The 25734-nt window shown below is 60.7% G+C and overlaps 1 protein-coding gene across 1 annotated transcript in view; it reads right to left on the bottom strand.

The window, feature by feature from the left end:
- AP3D1 (adaptor related protein complex 3 subunit delta 1) overlaps positions 1-19848 on the bottom strand; it is a 44300-nt gene extending 24452 nt beyond the window's left edge. The window contains 6 exon segments of the mRNA XM_058282142.2: positions 2972-3101; positions 4103-4210; positions 5961-6041; positions 7499-7579; positions 8033-8128; positions 19614-19848. Of these exon segments, the coding sequence (XP_058138125.1) occupies positions 2972-3101; positions 4103-4210; positions 5961-6041; positions 7499-7579; positions 8033-8128; positions 19614-19709 (592 nt within the window). The 5' untranslated portion in view covers positions 19710-19848.
- Between the last annotated feature and the right edge of the window lie 5886 nt (positions 19849-25734).

Here is a 25734-nt window from a genome sequence, read left to right as displayed (position 1 = left end):
GGCGGGCGGCAGTCAGCGGCGCCGGCCCCCACCTCCGCGCCCACCGAACAACCCAGGGCGCCGTCTCACCACCATCTCCCAAGGTCGGCACTCACTCGCCCACACCCAGAAGTCAAGCCCCCTTGCGGCCCCCACGGGCCCCCCCTCCCATGCCCCTCCCCACCCCTGCCCCCAGGCCTGCTCGTGCCTCCCGACTGCAGGGCCCCCCAGGCCAGCCCAGTGCGCCAAGGGCAGCCCGTCAATCCCTCCTGCCCAGGAGTCAGGAGGGGCTGCGAGGGACAAGCCTGCGCGGCCAGGAGGGGCGCAGAGGGCCTGACGCTGTTCTAGGGGGGCAGGCGGCAGGCAGACGCGGGCGCCTGAGCGTGAGAACGCACGTGGGGCCGTGAGTGTGCGCACGTACAAGCATCTCCCACCCCCAGGTGGGCGACCGTGTGCAGGCCGGGGGCAGGGCTGAGGGTGCTGGGAGGACGGCAGAGCTCAGAGGCAGCGGGGGCGTCCAGCAGGCATAGCACCCCAAAGGGCACCCCGCAGCCCCCCAGACAACGCAAGGGGAAGGAAACCGACGGCAATGGGCCCCAGGCACAGCAGAAACGACCGAGCGTCAGGGGAGGGGGGGCTCCTCCTCTGTCAGGTCCCCGGCCTGCAGCGAGGAAGCGCGGCAGGAGGGGGCCAGGGCCCTGCCGCTCCGCTGCAGGCCCCCAACAGCTCTGCCGGCATGGGGTGCGCGGACTCGACGCCGAGGGAGGGGCTCGGTCAGCGGGTCGCGCTCAGGGCCACCGGGACACACGGAGGCCCGAGGCCGCGGGAACACCGAGGTGCGCTCAGTCCCTCCCCGTGGCCGTCAGCCTCGGAGGAGGACGCGCAGCCTGCCACGGGAGGCCGCAGATGCCCCGAACCAGCCGCCTTCACCAACGGGCCGCTTCCCACCGGGCTGCGCAAGGGGACCTGGCACCGTCCTCACGACACGCCAGAACTCTGCCGAGATGTGTGGTGACCAGACACGACCACAAAGGCCACGTGGGGCCTGGGCTGGGTCGGGACCGTGGTGAGGACACGAGCAAAACGGCGAGAGCTGAGGTCCACCTGCAGGTCAGCCTGCACCCTGCACCCACGCCCAGCTCCCCATCCTGCCGTCTGCTCTGGGACGTGGGGCGAGCGGCTGGGGTGAGCACAGGCACCACTCGTCACTCCTGAGCCTCACTCCTGAGCCAGGGCCACCACAAAGCGCAGAGGAAGCACCCAAAACCCCTGCTGAGCCCAGCCCAGGGCAGCCCGTGTGTCCCCGCCCCGCTGACCGGAGGGGAAGGGAGGGCCTGGGCGTGGCGCACCAGGAGCCCCAAGGTGCTTCCAGGGCGTCCCTGTCTTCAGCAGGGGTGCCCCAAGCACACTGCTCCGCCCACTGCCCCCTGGACGGGGCAGTCGCCTCCCACCAGTGAGGCCACTGGAGGAACAAAGACTGAGCGGGTGTTAGGTAGGCCCAGGGCAGGGCCAAACCTAGGACACTTCTCTGCGTCTCCTGCCGTGCCAGGGCAGGGACTTTGGCTGAAGCTCAGGCCTGCTGTCGGGAGAGGCTTCCAGAAGTATCCATCGGGCAGCCACCTGCAGGCCAGCGGCATCTGGCAAAACCCTGGGCCAAAGCCGTCCAGCCCCAAGGCTGAGCCGTTGGCGTCAGCACAGACCGCAACCCCGGGGCACTGGACGGACGCTCCCTGCACACAGCGCCAGGGGCTCGTGTGCGGTGGGGGCTCTCAGACCGTGGCTGAAGATGGGCGCGCGCTGGACACCTCTCCACACGTGGCCCCAGGGACGGGCGGCACGACAGCCACGGCCCTGGGAGGCCACTGAAGTTCACACTCACGAAGGGCAGACAAAAGGCAGGCCTCGGCGCCGCAGCTGCCCGGGGGTGGCTCCCACTCAGGCGGGCGATGCGGTCTAAGGACACCCGTCCCTGCAGGAAGCCCCACAGGGCGACACTGGCCTGCTCCAACTGGCCCTGCCACCCCAGCTCCTGGGCAGCCCCGGGGCGCAGCCACTTCGCGGCACACAGGAAGCCCGAGGCTCCACCGCGCTTAGGTCCTGCCCAGGACCCCGGGCAAGGGGGGAAGCCCCCGACGGGAGCGCCCAGCTAGGCTAAGACCCAGACCGAAGGCGAGTGCTGTGCTGAGGGGGTACACACAGGGCGCTCTAAGGGGCCCTAAGGGACCCCTTGGGCTCTGTGCAGCTCTAACGGGGCCCGCGGGCTCTGCGGGGCTCTAACGGGCCCCCCCTGGGCTCTGTGGGGCTCTAACGGGGACCCCCGGGCTCTGCGGGGCTCTAACGGGGCCCTCCCGGGCTCTGCGGGGCTCTAACGGGGCCCCCCCGGGCTCTGCGGGGCTCTAACGGGCCCCCCCCCGGGCTCTGCGGGGCTCTAACGGGGACCCCCGGGCTCTGCGGGGCTCTAACGGGGCCCTCCCGGGCTCTGCGGGGCTCTAACGGGGCCCTCCCGGGCTCTGCGGGGCTCTAACGGCCCCCCCCCCCCGGGCTCTGTGGGGCTCTAACGGGGACCCCCGGGCTCTGCAGGGCTCTAACGGGGCCCTCCAGGGCTCTGCGGGGCTCTAACGGGCCCCCCCCCGAGCTCTGCGGGGCTCTAACGCCCCCCCCCCCTCCGGGCTCTGCGGGGCTCTAACGGGGACCCCCGGGCTCTGCGGGGCTCTAACAGGGCCCTCCCGGGATCTGCGGGGCTCTAACGACCCCCCCTCGGGCTCTACGGGGCTCTAACAGGGGCTCCCCGGGATCTGCGGGGCTCTAACGGGGGCCCCCGGGCTCTGCGGGGCTCTAACAGGGCCCCGGGCTCTCTGTGGCTCTAACCGGGTCCCTCCGGGCTCACACACCCTGGCCCCTGCCCATTGCTGTGGAGGTGAGCCCTGCCGCTGGCACCCACACCCCCTCAGCTCTGAAGAGCTGCCCCCCACTCCCGCCTGGAGCCACGCACCAGGATCGGGGTCCTCGAGCTTCTCCTTCAGGCGCGGGAAGGCGGGGCGCAGCGACTCGGGGTACCTCAGGAACACCTTGTACATGATCAGCACCGCCTTCTTCCGGATGTAGGGCTTGGTGTGCGACATCTGCGGCGGGTGACATGCGGTGAGGGCCTGCCCCGAGGCTCCGAGCACACGGCCGCCCCCAGCCCTGGGCCGCAGCACATCCGGGCTGCAGCACGTCCGGGCGGCGCCGACCTGCCTCCCCGCCTGGCCCACCCAGGCTCCCCCGCCCCAGCGGCCCCCACTCGCAGCCCCCCGGGCTGGTCCAGGACGGAACGCCGTGCCGAGGACAGCCCCCCGTGCAGCGCCCATCGCACCTCAGCGTGGGCGGGCGGCCGGGCTCTCAGGCCACCAGGGCGGGACCCCTGAGAGGAACCCCAAGGGGCCCCTAGGCCCCACCTCCCAGTGAGGGCCAGCGGAGCCGGTTCCACCCGTGAGCCTGGGGCCTGTTGTGGCCACTGAACCCGGCCGTGGCAGCAGCACGGCTGCTCCAGCAGGACGTCACTGGCCGGGCAGGTGGGCTGGAGTGGCCTGGCGGTGGTCGGCCCACCCCGCCTTCCCACTAGGCCGGCCACGCGTCAGCAGGACTCGCCGGGAGGGGACCAGCCCTTTCTTTTCCACACTGCCCTCGCGCCCGTGGCCCCTTCACAGCAGACAGGCCAGCGGGTGTGCGCAGAGCGTGTCGGGGCGCTGCCGCCTGGCGGTGTCCACGTCATGGCAGCGCTCTGGCCGCCGCTGAGGGCAGGGCCGGCCTGGGGCTCTCGCCCTTAGGGACGGCTTTACCACGAGAACACAAGCTTTGGCCCAATAGGAGGTGGGGGCAGGAGGGACAGAGGGACGCAGAGCTGAGGAAACAGTGTCTCTGCCTTGTTAAGGACAGATGCCCCAGGGCCCATGGTGCGCGGTGGACCTCGCTCGGAGGGGAGAACCACCCTTCCTTCCTCAGAAGGTACGGAGAGAGGGCAGCCGGAAAGACCCACGCCTAGCACGGGGTCAACGCGGAGGCCGGGCTCCGCCCCAGTTCCACCCAGCCAGGGTCCCTGGCGACCTTGGCCCGGCTGCGCCCCATGCGAGCGCACACTCACCAGCGTCATGATGTCGTTCGCCAGGTCTCTGGCAAGATCTGGGGTGACAAAACAGGACAGGCCCGTCAGTGCCACCCCAGTGTCGTACTGGCTGGGGCTGCTCAGGTCCTGGAAGAGGAGGGGAGGGGGCGTCAGCGGGGCTGTGGGGTGGGCACTCCCCAGGCGGGCGGGCCCAGGGAGGGGTGGGCCTGCCCCGGGAAGGGCCTGCTGGGGTGGGGCGGGGTGGGGACACGCCAAGAGCCCCGCCCTCCAGGCAGAGGTTCCCTCCCGAGACGGCTCCTGTGGCTCCCGCAGCAGCGCTGGCCGGCCTGCCCCAGAGCGCAGGGTGCCCCGCACCCTAAACGAGAGCCCTGCTGTCGTGTGGCCGCCGGAGCAGCTCCCCAGGCCCTCCCCAGGAGCTCAGAGGCCTCAGCGCCCAGGACAGTTCAAGGTCACGAGGACACGGGGACCAGGCCGTGAGGCGGCAGGAGCCCCCCGCTGCGCCTCCCGATCACCGCGCGGCTCTAACCAGAACCGCCCCACGGGATCCCCGCCCTGACCTCCCACCCCTGACCACCGCGCTCGCGTGGAGAGACTCCCCAGGGACCCTTTCTAGACACGCACGAGGTGAGGGGAGCCTGGGTTTTCCTTCGAGACCACCAAGCCCTCCCGTTCCCAAGCCGAGGCCGGACAACCCCACGCGGGGTTCAGGTCGTGGACGCGGCGTCGTTTACGAGGGGCTGAGTGAGGGGGGACTGCGCAGTTCTGCGGCGTGGGCGGGCGAGGGGCACTGTGGGCCGCCGGGGCAGCACAGGGGACCAGCAGGGAACACCAGCGGGCCAGGAGCCACGGGCGTGCTGACTGGCCATGAGAGACGAGGAGGGCTGGGCAGACCTGCGTCACGGCGGCGCGTGGTGAGGCCGGCCTCGTAGCACACAAACCCCCACGGCCCCGGGCAGAGGTGGCCATGGCAGGGGGCCTGCACCTTGCAAAGCCTCCTCAGGGCAGCCGTCTGTCCCCGCCGTGAAAGGCCCAGGCCCCAGCGGCTGGCCAGGCCAGGGGGCTCTAACCCGGCCGGCTCCAGCCGCTCGCTCCCGTTCCGCAGTAGCGGTGGCGAGTCCCTGCCACGGGTCGTTAGGGTGCAGGGCTAGGCTGAGCTAGGGTGAATGGCAGCAAGTCCAAGGCCGTGCTGGCCCCCAGGCTCAGCTCCCTGCACGCCGGGCTGGCTGGCCCCGGGGGTGCATGGCCCTCCTTCCCAGGGGAGCCCTTGCCCGCCCCCACCCCTCCACGCCCCAGGGCTCTGCTGCCAGCCCGAGTACACCCAGAACGCAAGCAGCAAGGGCGCTCTGTGCAGGGGGACGATGGCAGGCTGGCCCCATCCTGTGCCACGCACCAGCACGACAGGCCCCCCTGCCCCTGGGCCGCCCCATGGGCCGGCAGCAGCCAAGGCCCGTGAGGAAACGCAGCCCTTGGAGACGTCAGGGCAACGGGACGCCTTCAGTCCCATGCGCCACGGCCAGCGCTCACAGCTCCGTGTCCAGAAGGTGGAAGAGGGCCGCAAACGGGGTGGGACAGACATGTATGACCTGCCTGTGCAGCAAAGGCCAGGTGCCCGCGTCCAGCACGCAGGAAAAAGGAGAAAAGCAGCGCCCGGAGCTGCCTGCCGCTCCCGCTGCCCAGAGCACAGAGGCTCAGACCCAGCACCACGTCCCCAGGCCCCTCCTCAGAGTGCACCTGCCCTGTGGGGAGGGTGGGCTTGCTGGGCGGACCCTGGGCGGGTGAGAGCCCGTCCCCACGCTGCCTTACGCCGCGCGCTGGAAAACCAGCGTGGAGGAGAGAGAGGGGCAGGGGCCGCCAGCGCAGACGGCCGTGCGCTCACCTTGCGGATCTGGTTGGTCGTCAGCATGATGACGTCGGTGCCTTCGTGGAAGCACTGGGAGGCGGCGAGGTAGCCGATCCGCTGGGGGACAGGACGGAGGCGTTAGCGTCGGGGACACGCCCGGCCCTGCCGCACTACCCGAGGAGCACCGGCCCAGGCAGCAAGCCCCGGGGGTGGGCGGCCCCTGGCTACCAGGGCCCCTGAAGCCCTGGGGCCACCAGACTGGGCCCTGTCCACACCGCGGCAGGAACGCCCCCGGGTTCAGGGTACAGTGCGCGCTGGCGCGCCCTTTTCTCCACACTATTAACTACAGCTCGTGGTTGGCATCGGGGTTCACTACGGGTGTGACTTTTAAACTTTTTAACAAAGCTCCGGCTGAGCTTTGCTGTTTTGCACCTTGTTACTGACTGTCCACACTTTACCTGACGGCTGGCAGCCTGGCCCTCTGCTGCAAGCGCCGTTCTGTGCTGCAGTCGTTCCAGCTCAGGGCCCGGCTGCAGGCTGCAGGCAGCGCCCGGAACCACACCCACACACGCTGGCAGCGCTGCCACTTGGCAGAGTCGGCGTTTCGCTTCCTCACCCGGGGGACTGGAGGCGGGCAGCCGCACTCCACTGGAAGCCGCGCCTGGCCGCGGGGTCCCCAGGGAGGTGCCAGGACCTCGGGACAGGTCGCTGGCAAGGAGGTCAGACCCAAACCCACAATGGAAGCCAAGAAGCCATTTGTGCAAACCAGAAAAGTGACGGGACACACTCAAGAGGCCACTGTTGATAAAAGCCACTCCTGGGGCGTTTAGTACTGGGGAGGCGCCGCTGCTAGGGTGTGAAGTGAGGAGCGCACAACGCTTCCAAAGCGCAGCTGTGGACACTGCCACGTACAGAAGGGCTCGGAAGGCACGAGAGGGCGGCGGGGAGGAGGGGGCAGGAAGGGGCAGGAGGGGGCATGAGGGGGAGGGGGCAGGAAGGGGCCGGAGGGGGAGGGGGCAGGAGGGGGAGGGGACAGGAGGGAGCGGGCATGCAGACGCCTCCAGAAGGTGCCACTGGGTTGATCTTAGGGAATATTGATTTTCTTTGCTCCTTTATAACGTTTTATAGAATGGATTTCCTTTAACGTGGATAAAACATGCTAGTTAACGCCAAAAAGTCTTAACAACATAAAGTCTCAAGGACATAAAGTAAATTTTCGAGGGACGGGATTATGGAATTGTCCACCTCCTCCTACCCTACCTGTTCTTTATCGTTTCTATATTCTCCTAACTTTCAAAACGTGATTTTTAGAGCCTCCAAAGAGAACTTTGGAGCACTGGTAGTCAGCGTGGTGAACGGGCTCTCTGGAAGCGGCGCGGGCGAGAGGCCGCAGGGTAGCTGGTCACGCGGCCCGTCTCCACGGCTGCACATGCTACGACTGGATCTCTGGGCCCTGCCTGGCGCGAGCGGGGTCCATGGGTGCTGACGGCTGGCCACGCCGCGCCCAGCGCCGCCCCTCGGCCCGGGGACCCAGCAGCCCCCAGCAGCCCCCCCCAGGCCTCGCCGACGCCCACCTTGCAGGTGAACTTGGAGGCGCTCATCACTTCCACGATGTTGAAGGCGGCCCAGCTGATGTCGTAGCCCAGCATCTGCAACTGGGGGCGGGCACAGGCGTCTCAGCTCGCGGCCGGCGCATCGGCCGGCGCCCAGGGCAACCGTGTTTCTTTTTTAGACAAAACGTCCTTTGTGTTCATAAGCCAGAGAGACCGACTAATACTCAACGTGAGAAGAATAAACTCCCACAACGCAAGGAGCGAGCTCGCACTGGCTAAACTGCCCCCAGTCCTTGCAGCAGCTGCGGTTCAGCAGCGGCACGGGACCCCACAGGCCCCCGCCCCTGCCAGGGCCGAGGAGGCCACTGCGGCCACACGGCTCCCGCTCTGGCCCCGCTCTGCGGCACCGCCGTCCAGCCTGCAGGAGGAGGGCCCCTCCCCGGGCACCAGCACGGCCCACGCACCTCCCCCACCTCTAGGAGGCGGCCCGACGGCTGGACAGACAGACGGGGGTGAGGAGCGGGGGGCGCCCGGGCCAGCTGCCGGGGCACTTACGTAGGTCAGCTTGCAGACGGCGTTCGCCTTCACAGCAATGTTGTCCTGCTTCAGCTCTTGCTTGATTTCGTCAATACACTGAGATATGTATTTCGCCTGAAAGGGGAAAAAAGTTTCTTTAAATGTTGCAAACATGTCCTTAATGGTTCCAAACAACCATTTCAGAAAAGCGGCCTGGCCGCATCCTGGAGCCGGCGTGGATCTGAAACGCCAGGGGCAGAAAGCAGACGAGGGCTGCCCGGGCTGCTGAAACGCAGTCCCTTTCTGGGGTGATGAGAATGTTCTAGAATCAGGGGTGATCGGTGCACAACTCTGTGACTAAACTGAAACCACTAAACTGTACCCCTTAAATGGGTGAGTTACGTGGCATAAGACTGATCTCTCAGTGAGGGTGTTGTTAGAGAAAGAAGAGACCTTTTGGTGAAATGACCGAATGCCTGGGATTTCCTCTAGACCCCTCCTGGGGCAGGGAAGAGAAGGGGGCAGGGAGGAGACAAGAATGGCGGAAGCCAGGGGCGGCGGGCGGGCGGGCTGGCGTCGTTACTGGTATCCGTGAAGGTTTTAAACAAGAATCACTCAGTGAGCCCTCCAGTTCAATGTTGTTTTAATAGGGATCCCTTGTTGTTTAAGAAATCCGCCCACTTGTAAAAGTCTAACAAAAAAGAGCCAAAACCTCCCGTTTCCTCCCACTGGAGACAGCTCCTGGCCACTCCTGCCACGAGCCACAGGCCAGCTGGCCAGGCACCCCTGCAGGGCCCGGGCGCCTGCGCCGCGCCCTCTCCATGCTGCCTGCTGGTCACGGAGATGGAGGGCCTGCCTGCGGCCCCCCTGGCTGCGGGAGGGTGTGCTGGGCCTGGGGGGAGCCAGCAAGATGGCCACGGGCAGCCCCGCCTCGCGGGCGCCCACGGGCTGACACTGACCGGCTGCGCTCCGCCCAGCGCCCGCTCCTAACCACACCCGCTGCCCACAGGTTCAAAGCCCAGTGCATAAGAGGCCTTCCAGAGGCAAGCGGACGAGCCACGTCAAGGCCGTGCACCTGAACTTGACGTCGGGCTTCCGCCCACAGCCCACGTGGGGGCCCTGAGGTAAGCGGGCCCACGCGGAGTCCAGGGGCGGGTGGGCGGGTGGGCACGCTGCCCTTCCCTGCGCACCAAGGGCTCGAGGAACAGGGGCTCCCTGCTTCGGTCCAGAGGCACTGGGCTTGAGCGGGCCTCCAGGGCGTCTGCAGGCCACTGAGGCAGGCCAGGGCTCCAGCAGGGGGTGGTGTGGGGTGCAGGGCAGGCACCGTGAGGGAGGGCGGGAGGGGAGAGAGAAACGGGAGGGGGGCAGCTCAGCGGTCCTCACCCGTCCACAGCCCCGAGCGCGCACCACCCGCATCCAGGACGCCTCGCCCTGCCCCAGTGTGTGTGGGACCCTCCGGCGAGGCCCCGTGTGCAGCGTGGCCTTGGGTCTGGCTTCCCTCCAGCCCGCCCACGCAGCCCGCGGGTCAGAACCCAGTCCTGTCCCCCGGGCAGGGCCCCGTGTGCATAGCACCTGCTGCACCCCTTGTCCCTGCGGGGACACTGGGCTGCCCTGCTGTGCCCAGGCCGCCGCGCCCTCCGAGCGCACGTTTCAGCATGGCCGGAGGCTTTGCTCCTGGGGCTCCCGGCACGTGCACCCACACGCCCTCCCCCTGAAGGCTCTGCCATGGCGCGGGGTGGCGCAGTCCAGGGGGCCAGGGGCTGACTCACGTCCCCAGGGACAAGAGGACATGAGACAAGCACCGACGTCACTGCGTTAGCCAGGGAGAACCTGAACCCCCCAGCGGCAGGGCCCCTCACCGTAAGACCCCCCAGCGGCAGGGCCCCCCACCATGAGACGCTGGCCCCAGCGCCCCGCGCTCCAGGCACGAGGCCCCACCGTCCACGACGCCAAGGAGCTGCCTGTCCGCGCGGCGCCCGGGATCACCGGGACCTCCTCTCAACTCCTCCACAGGGCGCCCTCGGCCCTGAGGTGTGCGGTGCTCCGGGCGGGCCCGAGACCCTCGGCCACTGCCCGCACAGGCTGGGGGAGCAGCGCGGCCACCCCAGGGTGCCCCGGCTTCGGGGCACGTTGCTGAATATTTCATGGCCGCGCGTCAGTGCACTAGAATAAGCACCACCAAGCGATTCAAAGACCAAACCCCGCCAGAGCGGTGCCCCCTCCCGCAGCCCAAGGATCATGGCTTTTAATGATTTACAAGGGAAAGAACAGGAAGACAGCGATGATGAGTGACGCGGCCAGGGGGCGGGAGCGCGGCACAGCCCCTGCGGCTGAAGCAGCCTGGCGGTTCCTCCTAAGGTGAGGCGGAGAGCCACCAGCTGACCCCGCGACCCTCCCCTGGGGACACACTCCAGTGAACTGGAAAGGCGCTCAGGCAATCGCCGGAAATGGGCTGCCACCCCAGGTCCACCAACGGACGAATGAACCAGACGCGGCCCAGCCAGACAGCGGAACGTGACTCGGCGGCGAAAAGGAGCGGCGCCTGACAGGCCACGACACGGGCGGGCTTGAAACCGTGACGCTCGTGCAAGAAGCCAGACACGCAGGACAGCCACTGCGGGGTCCACGGAAACGGGCGGGTCCCCGAGGCGGGAGGGGCTCCGCGGCCGCCTGGGGGGCGGGGGCTGCTCAGGCCCCGGCTCTACCTGGGTGATGAAACCAGTGATGAAAATGAGAAAGCACGACCCCGTGAACTTGAAAATCGGTGAGCTGCGTGCTCTAAAGGGGGAGCCCTGTGCTCCGTGAGTTACACCCCAGTAAAGCTGCTCGCAAGGAGGAAAGCAGCGCCCGGGGCTCGGCCCGCACAAGGCGTCTCGCGGGTTCCGAGCAGAACGCGACGCGCCGTCTCTCCTCCAGGGACGCATAGGCAATTAAAACATCTCACCTGAACTCACCTCCATCTCACACTTCAGGCGCCGAAAATAAACAACTCTCTGCTGGGAAAAGCAATATCCTACCACTTCTCTAATAAAGGGGAAAACAACTTTGAAGCAATACATAAGATAAAAAACGGACTCCGAAAAGCAAAACACTCCCTGCCCAGCAGGGCCATTCCCTTCCCAGTGGCGCTCTGGAAAGGGTCGGAACAGGAGGCCCCAGCGGCCAGGCTCCAGGCCGGAGCGCACAGGTACCGCGGCTGCTGCACGCCCGCAGGGGGCGACAGGGAGAGGCCCCCCGCCCCCTCGCCACCCAGGGCCGGCCCTGCCAAGCCTGTGTCCCCCCGTGCGTCCGCAGACAGAGCGCGCCGGCCCTCAGCCTGGGGCTGCGATCCCCGGCCAGGGTGGCAGGAGCGCTCCACGCAGCAGGGCGAGCGCTCCTAGAAGGCCCAGGCTCGCGGTGCGCCTCCCCCTCCCTGGTGGTGGTCGTGGCCAAAGCCCCCCCACCGCGGACTGCCAAGGGGTGTCACGGCCACCAGGCACAGCGCGCCCTCTGCGGGCCCTGAGCTGCTGGCCCCAGCACGCCTGCGCCCGCTTCCTCACCCCCCCGCCCGCCCGCCTCACAGGACCCCTGCGTCACGCCCCACGGCACTGACACCTGGGTCCTGCTGACTCCAGGGGCTTGCCCGATGCCCCCGCCCCCAGCCAGAGCTCCACCAGGGTGGGCAGCCCCGTGCCACTCAGGAGACAGAAACGCAGCCGGTGGCAGAACGGGGACATCAGGCCGCGACGAGCAGCTCTTCAGCCCGAGCTGACCGCATGCAGTGCCGGGCACATACCTACACTGACAACACATGCTGCTGCCTCCCGCCTCACGACCCCGCTGGCGAGCAGGCCGGCGCTCCACGGGCTCCGTGGGCAGCGCGTTGGCCCCACCTGAGGGTCTCCACACAGGCCTGCGCACCTGCTGCCAGAAGCATGCGGCCGAGGCTGGACGTGGACTCCCCGGAGCTCTCGGGGCTCCTTAAGCATCTTGAAGGGGAAGCCCTAGGCCAGAAGCAGCCGCCCGCTTTGAAGGCCCCCGGGACCCCCACACTGAGCCTACGTCACGCCAAACCCCCCTTGGCACCGAAAACAGACAGGAGGCCAGAAACCGCTACCTGGGCAGCTCAGGAACAGCAGGCAGCGTGCTCAGCTGAGACCCAGCACCCGAGAAGCCTCCTTCCTCGGCGCTGACCGCCGCCGTCCCGGCCCCAACCTCAGGGCGGGCCAAGTCCAAGGGGAAGCCACCTTGCCCACCCGCAAGCTTCTGGAAGGTGCCTCGGACCCCCAGAAGCAGTGACCCCGCTCTCTGGAGGCAGAGCTGAGCCGATTCCTCACGGAGAGCGCCCCCTCCACATCCAGGGCACCCGCTACCACCTGGCCTCGTGGGCACGGCCCCAGGCGTGTTCTCAGGCCCGGCCACGCCGACAGCGGGTCGGGACCCAGCAGGGCTCTCGAGGGAGAGAGTATGGGCGCAGGGCCAGCTCGCGGCTCTCGACAGACAGCTGCCGAAGGAATGGACGACGGAAGAACGAACGCATGCGCGCAGGCATCGTGTGGCGGTCAGGACGAGCACACCGGCAGGCCGGCCTTGCAGCTCTTCACCGCCTCCTGGTGGGACGCTCGAGCGAGCAGTCAGCCCCACACGGGGCGGGTCAGGGGCGGGAGGGGGCCTGCCCAGGGGCTGGGCGCTGGAGCCGGCCCACTGCCACCAGCGGGCCCGGACGGCCCCCACGGCAGGTGCGCTGAGCAGCAGGGCGGCGGCGGAGGACGGGGGATATTGCAGGCGGCCAGGCGGCCTGTTCCTCGGGGCTTGGTCCAAGGGCAGGCTCGGTCAGCGCCCGGCAGAGCAGCTCAAAGGAAGTAGGAAGCCTGCAGTGCAACCGGCTGAAAACCAGAGGCCCGAGCTCGGGGAAACAGGGCAGCCGGGAAGTGAGGAGGAAATCCCGGAAAGGAGAGGCCAGAGAGGGCCGCCCGCCTGCTGCACGGGAACTCAGCCCAGGCCGTGCTGCAGGGGCAGCCCCCACGAGCCCAGCTAAGTGGAGAGAAACAGATGTCAGCCAGGCTCCCCCAAGGGAGGCATAGCCAGCGTTTCAGCCCAGACAAATTAACTACCCAGCAAAGCAAACGCCAAACCAAGGAACAAAGTATTAATACTCTTCAGAGAAACCTAACAGAGTCCAAAGTCTCTACAGTGCACCATCTGTGACGACCACCTCTCAATCCAGATTACTCCAAGTGAGAAACAGGAAAACACAATCGACAGGGAAAAGACAACCACGGAGCCTGGCCAGGGACAACCTGGGGACTGGAAAAAGCAGACGCAGATTTTCACCCAGCAACTGCAGCTCTGCTCAAGGAGGGAAAGGAAACGCTCCTAACAAATACAAAGAACGCTCAGCAGAGAAAAAGAAACCATGTGAAGTAACCAACTGGAAATTCTAGAGTCAAAACACAGTATCTGGAACTGAAGAGTCACAGAATGGATTTAACAGCAAATTGGTGATTAAAGGAAAAAGTCTATAACTTTGAAGGCAAAACAATAAAAATTATCCAGTCTGAAGGAGAAAAGGAGAGGGGGAAAAAAGATGAACAGAGCCTCAGATGGATTCTCAAGGGAAGAAAATGGGACAGAGAAATTATTTGAAAAAATAATGGCTGAAAAATTCCCAAACTTGAAGAACATAAGTAAATAGGTTCAAGAAGTTCAGCAAACCCCAAGCAGGATAGAGAGAAACGCATGCTTAGGCATTGCTGATCTTTACGCCTAGGCTGAAGATCAAACCTAAAGAGAAAATCTCAAAAGTAGCCAAGAACATGGTAAAGCTACGGACAGAGGACCCAGGCTCCAACAACTGCGGACTTACCATCAGCAGCAGCGGAGGCCGGCTGACAGTGGAATGCACCCTCACCCAGTCAAAAGGAAAAGTCAACCCGGAAGTCTTTATCTGGGGCAAACATGCTTCTAGAATGAAGGCAAACTAGAAGACCCCAATGAGAGCCAGCATTTTCCACCCCAGCCTACAGGAAGCCCACACTAAAACGCTGCTCATGAACGGTCCTGAAGCAGAAGAGGCGCTCCCAGTTCCTACAAACAGAAGAAGGGAAACCAGAGGTGTCAATTACTAAAAATACTCTGAAAAGAAAAATGTGCTTTTCCAACTTCACTTGGCAGTGCTTAATTAAACATTTACCTCAAATGGTTACATCAAGTAGAAATCAGGAATGTGGGAAGACAGTGATTGTATTCATCTTATTTTCACACAACAGAGTTAACAAAAAAGTAGAATACTCATCCCCATTTACAAGAAAAGAAATTGAACTGGTCAGGGCCAAGGCACACCAAGGCCATCTAGGGCCAGACAGCCTAATGAAAACACAAAGTAGAAATTCTTGAAGGCCTAGGGTAGAAACGCCTACACACCATTGACACTTTTTAAAAAAGGAAATTAGAGATGCAAGCATGACCAAGTTTCTCAAGTACCTCAGCCCGTTCCCTGGACACTTCACACTTCAGCAGGGAGCAAGTGAGACACTAGGCAGTGACGGCCCCAGCAGCCGCCTGACCGCCAGGACCTGCCCTCAGGGAAGAGGAGACAGACGTCCTCTCTGGCATTCGCCCTCAGGACGGCTGAGCGACAGGCCCTCCCCGTGGGCTGCTGCTCCTATAACCCCGACGCCCGGGGCCCCCCTGGCCCGCCCAGCAGAGCCTCGGGGCCCAGGCCCAGCCCACCTGCCTCTTTTTTTTTTTTTTTTAAAGATTTATTTATTTATTTAATTTCCCCCCTCCCCTGGTTGTCTGTTCTCTGTGTCTATTTGCTGCGTCTTGTTTCTTTGTCCGCTTCTGTTGTCGTCTGCGGCACGGGAAGTGTGGGCGGCGCCATTCCTGGGCAGGCTGCACTTTCTTTCGCGCTGGGCGGCTCTCCTCACGGGCGCACTCCTTGCGCGTGGGGCTCCCCTACGCGGGGGACACCCTTGCGTGGCACGGCACTCCTTGCGCGCATCAGCACTGCGCATGGCCAGCTCCACACGGGTCAAGGAGGCCCGGGGTTTGAACCGCGGACCTCCCATATGGTAGACGGACGCCCTAACTACTGGGCCAAAGTCCGTTTCCCTCCCACCTGCCTCTTGAGCTCCGCAGGTCCTTCGAGAAGACGCCAAGCTCAAGGCTGCTCGACTCACGCCCAGAGGCACCCGCCAGGCCGGCCCAAGCCGCCCTGAAGTGCACCCACGGGGCTGACGGGAGCGCGTGCAGGCCCCATGCTGCCCGGCCAAGGGCCTGAGCCACACCGTGGCCGCCAAGGCCCAGCGCCGCCACAGGCCACCTCGGCACATTTGGGCAACGCTACAGCCCAGAGAAGCTTCAAGACTCCCCCCACCAGGCAGCCGGAGAGAAGGCTCCGAGCCGAGCACGACGGAGAGGAAGGCCAGGCCACGGCAGGCTCCAACCCGAGTGCGAGCCCCCCCTGCGCCCGCCTGCCAGGAGCGCGCTGCTGCCGCGACCGCATCCTGGAGGGGGCGCCCGCACACCTGCACCCCCGGGCCCCCAGCAGCCCCGGCCCCACACGTGCTCTTCTCCTACACCCCAAACGCCATCAATTGGGGAAGGAAGCGGAGCTGCAAGGAGACGGGTTTCCAAGGTCACAGGCCAGTCGCAAAAGCAGAGGCCACTCCCCGGGTGGGGGCGCTGGGCGCAGGAGGGGCTCGAGCAGCACCCCGGGCCCCCTCGACACCAGCAGCGCCCCTTCCTGGAGTGAGTCCCCAGATGCTGCCCAGCGGCCCCTTGGGGAGGGAGGGAGGCCAACCCACCCCAGGGGAGCCGCTGCCCCCGGGCAGGGCCAGGTGACAGGGCGAACAGCGCGAGAGAAAGGCTGACAGGCAGGAGCAGCAGGGCAGGTGGGCGGGGGCTGCTCGGCCCACTGAGACGCCCGCGGGGGCCAAGGCCTGCAGAAGCTCCGCTGTGGGGTCGGGAGTGCCCAGCAGGTACAGCACCCTGAGAAGCAAAGGGCCTGGCAGCAGGGTGGCGGGAGCGGGCCGTGGTTCAGAGGAGGGCCGGGCACTGGGCAGCATGGGTGTGCCCACAGCTGCGGTGGCCCCCGGTGCCCTCCCCGGCGGGCAGCCCTGCCTGGCCTGCCACCTCTAGAGCGCCCGCGTTCCCGGGCATGGCTGCCCCCCTCTGACCTCTGCCATCACTGCCCCTCCGACCCAGCCAGCCCACCCTCTGCTACGAGGACCCTGTGGTGATCTCGGGCCCCCAGACGTCCCAGAGCACCCCCCCAAGTCAAGGCCCCTCACTGCACCCGGCGCAGAGGCCGAGCGCCACATGGGGGAGCGCACCTGCAGGCTCCGGGGATGGGGGACGGGGCGTCTCAGGGGCCGTGCCCCAGCCGAGCCGTCAGGGCACTCATGGCCACTCGAGTCTCCCGGGGAAAAGCGCAGCAGGAGGAAGGCAGTGGTGGCCTCACAGCTGTGGCGCGGGGACCTGGGGATGGCAGGGCTGTCCAGACGGGCAGACAGAGCACGCTTGCAGAGGCGGGGGGCTTCCAGGAGCCGAGAGGAGGAGCAAGCAAAGGCAAGGAGAGGACCCCGCCTCTCCCAGAGCAACGCGCACCTGCGCCCGAGTCGAGGCCAGGTCAGCAGGGGCGCTCGCGCCGGCACAGCGAGTCCACTTTCCGAGGACTCGAGGCTGACAATGGCAACCAGCAAAACCTGGGACCTGCCTGAACACCCCAAAGGGGGAAGGCCAGAGAAACCCCAGTGCACTGGTACTAGGGAGCTACACAAGGTAACGAGGGAGAGCATCACAGACTGGCATCGAAAGCTCCAGGATTGCGGGGGCCGCGGCACAGCACGTCACCCTTACACAGTTGCCTGCGAGCTCTGTGCAGAGAAGAGAAAGCACGAGGTCCACACAAGCCACGAGAGCTGGACTCAGGAGGAGGAAAACCTCGTCAGTTTTCACTCAGTAGCAACAAGCTTGTGATAGCGATGGCCACCGCTTGTCATCGAAAACAACGAAGACTAGGTAAGGTACCTTTTACGTTATGTATTTTTTCCCACAACTACAAGTAAATAAAGCTTTAAAAATCAGGCCACAACAACCTGTTTTCATTTTGATAACATGTCCTTTAAAGTCTATATTAATAAAGAAAACTCTGGAAATAAATACAAAAACAAATAAAAAATAAGAAAAGCTTTCGTCAATATACGGAAAGTGCCCATGAAAGTACTCAGTTGTCTGCTTTCTTTCCGGCCATCTCAACGGCCGCTGGCACCTCCCTGTCATCGCTACCTTCGCTGTGCCGGAAGGAATGAAGCAGACCTGAGCTCAGCAGGAAGGTGTCAGAGCAGTTTTTAAAACTTTTCTGGTTCACTGGAAGAAATGTAGTTTCCGTCATCACCAATACACCGGTAAGTGAGTGAGGCCCACACACACTGAAGTTTTAAGAAAGGTAGTGACTTTAAGTGCCTGCATTTGGGATTTTCTGGTTTCCTTCTTTTTTCTTTTTTTCAACACAACCCATTAGATGGGAATGACCCCCGGCATGGAGCGGTGGCCTGGGGTCTGCGCGGCCAGCACCCCCGCTTCCAGGAGACCCTGCCCCGCGCCTCTTCATCCCTCCCACTCCTGGAGGAGGGAAGGCGGCTGCAGCCCCACTTGGCAGACGAGGAAACAGCAGCAGGGAGGTCGGGGGACGCGCCCAGGGTCCCCCAGGAATAAGCCTGAGCACTCTGGGGCGCCCTCACGCGGGCGAACTGGTTTCCAGCACGCTGCCCCCCGCAGGGCATGCGAAGTCCTCACAGACCCCAACTCCCATCGCGCCTCGAAAGTTCTAAAGTGACGCCCCTTGCGAAGGCCACCTGGGGTTGCCGCCGCTGCAGAGGAGGCACATCCGGGTAGTCTCAGGTGGGACGAGGCAGGCTGGGCGGGGAAAAACCTACCGCGGCTGTGCGGAACTTGCTGGGGGGGGATCTAAAACAATAACGCGACGGTCGCCTGCGGGTCTCCACGCGCCCACGGAGATGAATGCCCCTCACCTCAAGCCACTGACAGGGAAACCAGAGCAACCAGGGACCACATGTCCTGCCGGCAATCGCCAACCAGCCCCCAGGAGAGCCATGGGAACCCTGTGACTTCTCAGGGTCCCGGGCCCTGCGCCAGGCCTCTGGACGCCTCGCTGGGGGACCCTCGTGAGCAGCGCCCCTGGGGAACGCGGGGTCCAGGCCCTGGCCTACTGAAAGCATGTGTCCACCACGACACCACTGACTCAGCCCCAAGCCCCAAGCCAGGGAGAAAGGTGCTCTGGGTAACCCACACCTAGAGAGTGGGTGTGGCTCAGTGGTCGAGCACTGTGTGTCCCAGGTACGAGGTCCCGGGTTCAATCCCCAGACCTCCTAGTAAAACAAAATGAAATAAAGTAATAATCCACACCGGTGCAGACGCAGGACCCCCGTCTGCCTGCATGCCAGGCTGCGGCTTCAGAGGCCCAGCAGCGGCCCAGCTGCCTTGGGGGAAGGAGCAGGAGCGACAGGGAGGACACCAGCAGGAAGGGAAGGCGGCTTCCCCGGGGCGCCAAGGGGGTTCGCCACACCAGAGCGGAGTCCAGGACACTCTTTCCATTGGGTGAGAAACTGGAAACAACCCTGCATGAGTCACACACCGCAGCGGAGCGCCTAACGGGAGCTCCCAACGTGCCAAACCAAGGCCAGGCGGAGAGAAGGGATAGGACGAAGGCAGGTGAGCCAGGTACACTGCAGGTCATGCCACTTCTGGGAAAAGGGCAGGTTTCCCAGGAGGCGGGGCCTGGGGTGGGAGCCAATGCCTTTCTTTCTGAGCACCTAAGACTGGCCGGTGGCAGGACACTGGAGGCGGCCGCAGGTGTAAGGAGAGGCCACCTGGTTTCTGCTTTCCCCTGGGGACTGAGCATTTCTCTCCTGGGGCAGCCTCTCCCCTGCGGGCGCCCCAGGGAGGCCCGCCCCCCTCCCCGTCCCAATTCCCCCCTAATCTAGGTCACAGCTGGGGGCAGGGAAGGAAGTGGTGCCCGCAGTTATGTCTTGACTTCTGGACAACGCTTTCCTGCCCCTGGCCCGGGTGGCTCCCTGCTGCCCGCTTCCCCATTCCAGGAGCCCCTGCTTCCCTATTCCCGCCGCCCGCCCTCCCCGCAGCAACTCCCCCCCCCCCTTCCCGGGACAACGCGCCCCGGAGGCAAGGCCCCGAGAGCCCGCCCGGTTCCGCACCAGGCCCCTGCCAGCGGGACCTCCGCAGGGCCCGGCCCCCGCGCTCCCCAGGAGCGCTGCTCACGAGGGTCCCCCAGTCAGGCGTCCAGAGGCCTGGGGCGGGGCCCGGGACCCCGAGAAGCGCCAGCGGGGACCTGCGCGGTCGCTTCCAGGGACACCTGGCGCCGTCGGGGCCCGCTGGGGGCGGGGAGGCGGGCCCGGATCTCCCCCCGGGAAACTGAGGCAGCGGAGGGGAGCTGGGCCGGGACAGTGCCCCGCGCCAGGGGATCCGGCATGCGCGAGGGAGCGGCCGCCGCCCGCTGGTGGGGGCTCGGGGAGGGGAAACTGAGGCCCGAGGAGGGCGCGGCCGGGGGGCCTCGAGGCGGGCGCGGGGGCTCCGGGGGCCGGGGGCGCGCCGGGCTCACCTCGTCCTCCTTGTGGTTGCGGATGCCGCGGACCAGGTCCTGCAGGTTCTTGTCGAACATGCGGTCGATGCTGCCCTTGACCATCTTGAGGGCCATCGCGGCGGGCGCCGGGGGGCGCGGGGGGACGAGGGGCCGGGGCGCGGGGCCCGGGGGCCGCCCGCGGAGTGCTGAGCTGCCGGCCGCCGCGGCGGGGCGGGCGCCCGGGCCAGGTCGCCGGCGGGGGTCCGCGGGGACGGTGACGGCGACCCGCTGGGCTGGGGCCGCGCTCCCGCTCGGGGCCGACTGCAAATGGCGGCCAAGATGGCGGCAGGTCAGCTGACGGCGGGTACCCGGGTCCCGGCCGCCGGCTCCCCGCCGGAAGCCCCGCCTCCCTGCCGTGCCCCGCCCCCTCGCCTCCGGGCCCCCTCCTGTTGCCCTGACGACGCCGAGCTGGCCAATGGCAACTCCCGTCCCGCCCCCTTCCTCCGCTTGTCCCCGCCCCCGCTGCCTAAGGGCTCTTCCCCCTCATTGGTCAGTGGCCCCTGGGACTCCGCCTGCTTCCTCGTTCTAGATTCTGGCCACGCCCCATCTAGGGGCCCGGCTGTGCCACACCTCCCCTCGGAGTGACGTCTGTGGGCGGGCCCTCCTGAGGGCGGGGCGCCCACGTGGAGCCCTCCGCCTGGTGCCTCGGCAGACGAGTCCAGCTCCGCCTTTCCTGGACCTGAAAGCTGACGCGGCCGGAGCGAACCCCGTCTCGTCCGGTGCCACCGCGCAAAATTCTGCGACGTCGGCAGGGATTAACGTTCCCTGAGGACTTAACAAAGAACTTACATCCAAAATATAGTTAAAAATTATAAAGCAAAACCTAAAAATCACAAAGGACAACACAGTTAAAACGTGGCTAAAGACGTGCCTTCACGAGAGAAGACATTCAAATGGCCAGTAAGCATAGAAAAAAAAGAAGAGCGTTCTGTATCGTGAGGTATTAGGGAAGTGCAAATAAAGACCACAATGAGCTACCTCTACATCCTCACTAAATCAGAGGAACTAAAACCGGAAAGTCTCAAAGCGCAACATGGAGTGTTGCAAGGATGTGGAGGTACCCATGGGAAGATACAATGATAAGACTACTTTGAAAAACCGTCTGGCAGTCTCTACTACATACATGTACCCTACGGTCCAGGAATTTCACTCCTGGGTATATTCCCAATAGGAATGCAGGACTACATCCACCAAAGCGTGTTCAAAGCAGTTTTATTCATTTTAACCAAAAGCAAGCGCAAAACAAATGTCCATCAACTGAAAATAGATACATACATTTTGGTGTATTCATATAATGGGTTACTACACAAATTGCTGATACGTAGGAAAAAATGGATGAATTACACAGGAATACTGTTGAACAAAAGAAGCCGGACCCAAAAGCCTGTACCGTGGGTGATTCTATCCATGTGAGTTCAAGAACAGGCAAAATGAATCCTGGTAACAGAGTTATGTACCTTGTCACTCAACTATACATGGGAGAATGTATAAATAAAATCTGATATATCTATACAATGGATTTCTGCCCACCTATTTAAAAGAATGTGGTAGGGAACTGTTCCCATACTAAACAACTAGAAAGCTGGACAAAATATATGAAACAGTGTTTTTCACACATTAGTCAACAGGCAGTGCAGGACTGTAATCCCTGAGAGAGAGAAAATGAACAAAGTGAGTCTTACAATCGCCCCAGCTTTCTGTCTGGAGGCAATTTCCAGGATGCCACTCAAAAAAAGAGAAACGCACTCAGAACCCACTGGTCTCCCAATCTGAGGACACAGAGATGGGATATAAGGAAGGTCAAGGCAGCTATGTCAAGGTACAGGAGAGAGGGGAATTATGGAAAGAAAGAGCTCTTAAATTTCACAGGGCTCCCCTTGAGTCTTCGACTGAATAGCAAACCACACAAGCATCTGGTGAAATGCCAGGAGGCCAAGGACCCAGCTGGGAAAAGAGCAATTCCCAGAACTCACAGCTCTGGGTCTGCTTGAAGAATCTAGCAACCCAGGTCATTCAGTAGAGATAACAGAAGAGTTGCACCTTATTACAGAGCTAAGCTAGCCACAGCTTAGCTGTCCATAAAAAAACATGTTTAGGCATCATGTTTGGACAGTCCAAACTGTCCATAAAAAAACATGTTTAGGCATCAAAGGGATAAAAATAACTTACGAGTAATTTAGCCACTTGCCAGAACAAAGTCCAATATTCTTTAAAGGAAAACAACAAAATTAATGTGAGTTAATTACTGTCAAATTAGAATGATGAGCATTCAACACAAAATTAAGCAAATCTAAAAGGCAAATTAAAAAGTGCATGATATACATAGGAAGAAAGGTAAGAATAACTGAGATTTTTATAAGAATCTATTCAAGCGAGAAGACAATGGCATAGCAACCATAAAATACTGAAGGAAAAAAGATAGAATTTTATACCCAGCAATGATAGCCTTTAAAATTAAAGACAATATGTATTTTCAGACAAATAAAAGCTGAAAGACTTTGTTGGCCAGTAGACTTAATATTAAAAGAAATTTTAAAGGATGTTCTTCAGATAGAAGGAAAATAATACCAAACAGAAATCAGGATCTATGCTATATTAGTCAGCCAAAGGCTTGCTGATGCAAAATACCAGAAATGGGTTGATTTTTATAAAGGGTATTTATTTGGGGTAGGAGCTTGGAGATATCAGGTCATAAAGCATAACTTAGTTCCCTTACCAAAGTCTATTTTCACGTGTTGGAGCAAGATGGCTGCCAATGTCTGCAAGGGTTCAGGTTTCCTGGGTTCCTCCCTTCAAGGGTCTTGCTTCTCTCTGGGTTCAAGGTTCCTCTCTTCCCAAGGCTTGCTTCTTCCTGGGCTCAGGGTTCCTCTCTTCCTGGGGCTCCAGTTTAAGGCTTCAGCATCAAACTCCAACAGCAAAACCCCAACATTAAGAACCCCCAACTCTGTCCTTTGCCATGTGTTTTATCTGTGAGTCCCCACCCACCAAGTGGTGGGAACTCAATGGGTAGTGATGTGACCCAATTAAAACCCTAATCATAACTCAGTCAGGCCCAGGTACAGATCAGATTACCAACATGATCCAGTATCTATTTTTAGAATTCATAGCCATATCAAACTGCTACACTTGACCCTCTGAACCCCATTCCAAAAGTACATTAGAATATTTAAAAAAATACTTAAATCAGTTACAATGCAAGTGCAAAATCATATCACAATCAATATAAAGAAATACACTTTGTCTTGGGGCAAAGTCCTATCTGCTATAGACCTCTGAAACTTACAAAACAATTTATGTGTTTCCAATAAACAAATAGACAAAGGATAAACTTTTTTATTAGAATAAGGAGAAATTGGGAAGGAAACATGAGTCACGGGTCCTCTACAGTTCAGTAAACCTGCAGGGCATCCTCCATTTGATTTTAGTCTGAGAGTCATTCTTAAGATAATGGTTTCTTCTCACTGGGGCTTTATGGGAACCCACTCTTTCCACTGGCTTGTCCAACAGGCATTTTCTTGGTTTCACCGTCATCAAGCATCTGGTTGTCAACCAAGTTCCAGACCTCTTCCTCCAAGAGTATTTGGTTATTGCCACACCTTACCCAATCTTTGGGTCAGAGTCTTAACCCCCCTAGTGCAGTGACGTGAAGACAACATCCCCCCTAACCTTTGGCATACAGGCTCAACCCTCTCAGAGCAATGAGTTGACCACCTGCCTCCCCTAACCTTTGGGAGACAGGGCCACCCCTCTCAGACTTGTGGGGTGCTGATCTTAACTGCCCTAATCCTTGGGGAATGTGCTCCACCCTCTCTGTACCCTGGGGCAGCAAAACTCTCCCAGAACATCGGGCAGGAGCATTCACCCTCTTCAACTACTGGGGCAAACTCACCCTCTCTGTGCACATGGGTGGGGTTCCTCTCTTGGCCCAAGGTGATGTCCTGATTCCAGATCTCAGCTTCCATGATTTTCTTCTTGAAGTCGTTTCCCCTTCAATCTCTCCTTTCCATGTCCCTTTTAGTCCGAGCTGACAGTGGTTTTATTCATACAGCTCTCTCAAAAAGTCTGTTGGCTTAGCATGCAGGAAGCAGGGGTCCAAGCCATCAGACAGTAAGACTTTCCACAAATCTTTCCTAGATAGCTGCATCGTCAATCTTGATTTACCAGTTCCAAGTTTAGTTAAGTCCTCCAATGGGGCACTTTCATCTAGGTGCTTGATTTCCAGAGGCTTGGGATTTCCAGAATCAGTTTCTGTTTTCTTTGTGCCTGACAGTTCAGTCCTCAGCATATCTCTCTCATCTAGCATTTTGCTATAAGCTGCAAGCAGAAGCCAAGCTGCATTCTCTGGGTTTACTTTGGAAATTTCTTCAGCTAAATGCCCAGGTTTGCCATTTTCAAATTCAGCCTTCCATAAAACACCAGGAGTTAATCTTGCTAAGTTCTCTGTAACTTTAAAACACAGATCGCCTTTCCTCCAGTTTCCAATAACAGTTTCATTAGTCACTTCTAAGGCATCATAAAAAGTCTCTTTAGCATCCATATTGCTATCAACAGTCTCTTCAAAGTGATCTAGGCCTTTTCCATCAAGCATCTCACAATTCCTCCCAAAAATACCCCTTACCCATTTATAAAACTGTGCCAGCATTTCGGTAATTGCAAAGGCACTTCCCCACTCCTTGGTACATATGCCAAGAAATGAAGAGAAGAAGAAATGTTCAAAATGTGCTAAATAAAATCCTTTTTAAATTTCTTTAAATGATCATTGACTGTTTAAAGCAAAAATAACAACAATGTGTTGTGGAGTTTATACCATATTTGAGGTAAAACAAAAGCATGAAGAATTGGAGGTAAAAACGAAAGTATACTTCTGTAAGGATCTGACATTATGTGTGAAATAATATTATTAGAATCATACTGTGATAACTTAAAGGTGTGTATTATAGCCCTAGAATACCCACTTAAAAATAAAATAGAGGGAAGCAGATGTGACTCAACTGATAGGGCTTCCGCCTACCATATATGAGGACGTAGGTTCGATCCCTGGGGCCTCCTGGTGAAAAAGAAGAAGAGAAAGCGTGCCCGCATGAGTGAGCTAGTGCCCCACACAAGTGAGTCACACAGCAAGATGATGACGCAGCAAAAAAAAAAAGAAAAAGGGAGAGTCAAGGTGAAGTGCAGCAGAAATCAGGAACTGTGGTGACACAGCTGACAAGGAACCCCTCTCCCCATCAGAGTTCTCCATGACTGAATCCCAGTGAATCCTAGAGGAGAGAAAATGAGAAGAGAAGACAACACAGACAGCAAAAACAGCAGGGCAGGAGGAGGGGAAGGGGGGAAATAAATAAATAAATAAATCTTTAAAAAGCAAATAAATAAAAGAGGAATAGCTAATAAAACAATTGTTAGAAGTGGACGTGGCTCAACTGATAGAGCGTCCACCTACCATATGGAGGGTCAAGCGTTCAATACCCAGGGCCTCCTGACCCATGTGGTGAGCTGGCCCACGTGCAGCGCTGCTGCGTGCAAGGAGTGCTGTGCCATACAGGGGTATCCCCCATGTAGGAGCGCCCCACATGCAAGGAGTGTGTCCCGCAAGGAGAGCCGCCCGGAATGAAAAAAAAAAAAAAGCACAGCATGCCCTGGAGTGGTGCCGCACACACAGAGACCTGACGCAGCAAGATGATGCAACAAAAGGAGACACAGTTTCCCAGTGCCACCTGGCAATGCAAGCGGATGCAGAAGAACACACAGCAAATGGACACAGAGCAGACAACAGGGGGGAAGGGGAGAGAAATAAATAAAAATAAGTCTTAAAAAAATAAAAAATCCAACAATTGTAGATATAAAATGGAATAAAAGTATAATTTAAAAGAAGGCAAATTAAGGGGAAAATTTCAAAGAAGAGGCAAATAGCAAATAGGAAGCTGGTGATTTAAACCCAGTCCTATTGATAAATTCCGTTAAGTGTAAATGGTCCAATTACATATTCTAAATAAAAGGCACAATTGTCAAAAAAATTTTAAGTCTCAATTGGATATTCATTATTTAAACATAAAGGCACAAAGAGTTTAATAATAGAAAGATGTAGCACCAAACAAAGGGA

This window comes from Dasypus novemcinctus, chromosome 19 (assembly GCF_030445035.2).
Source record: "Dasypus novemcinctus isolate mDasNov1 chromosome 19, mDasNov1.1.hap2, whole genome shotgun sequence".
NCBI classification, from domain to species: domain Eukaryota; kingdom Metazoa; phylum Chordata; class Mammalia; order Cingulata; family Dasypodidae; genus Dasypus; species Dasypus novemcinctus.
The sequence above is the reverse complement of the archived record's forward strand: the minus strand, read 5'-3'. Positions and strand labels throughout refer to the sequence as shown.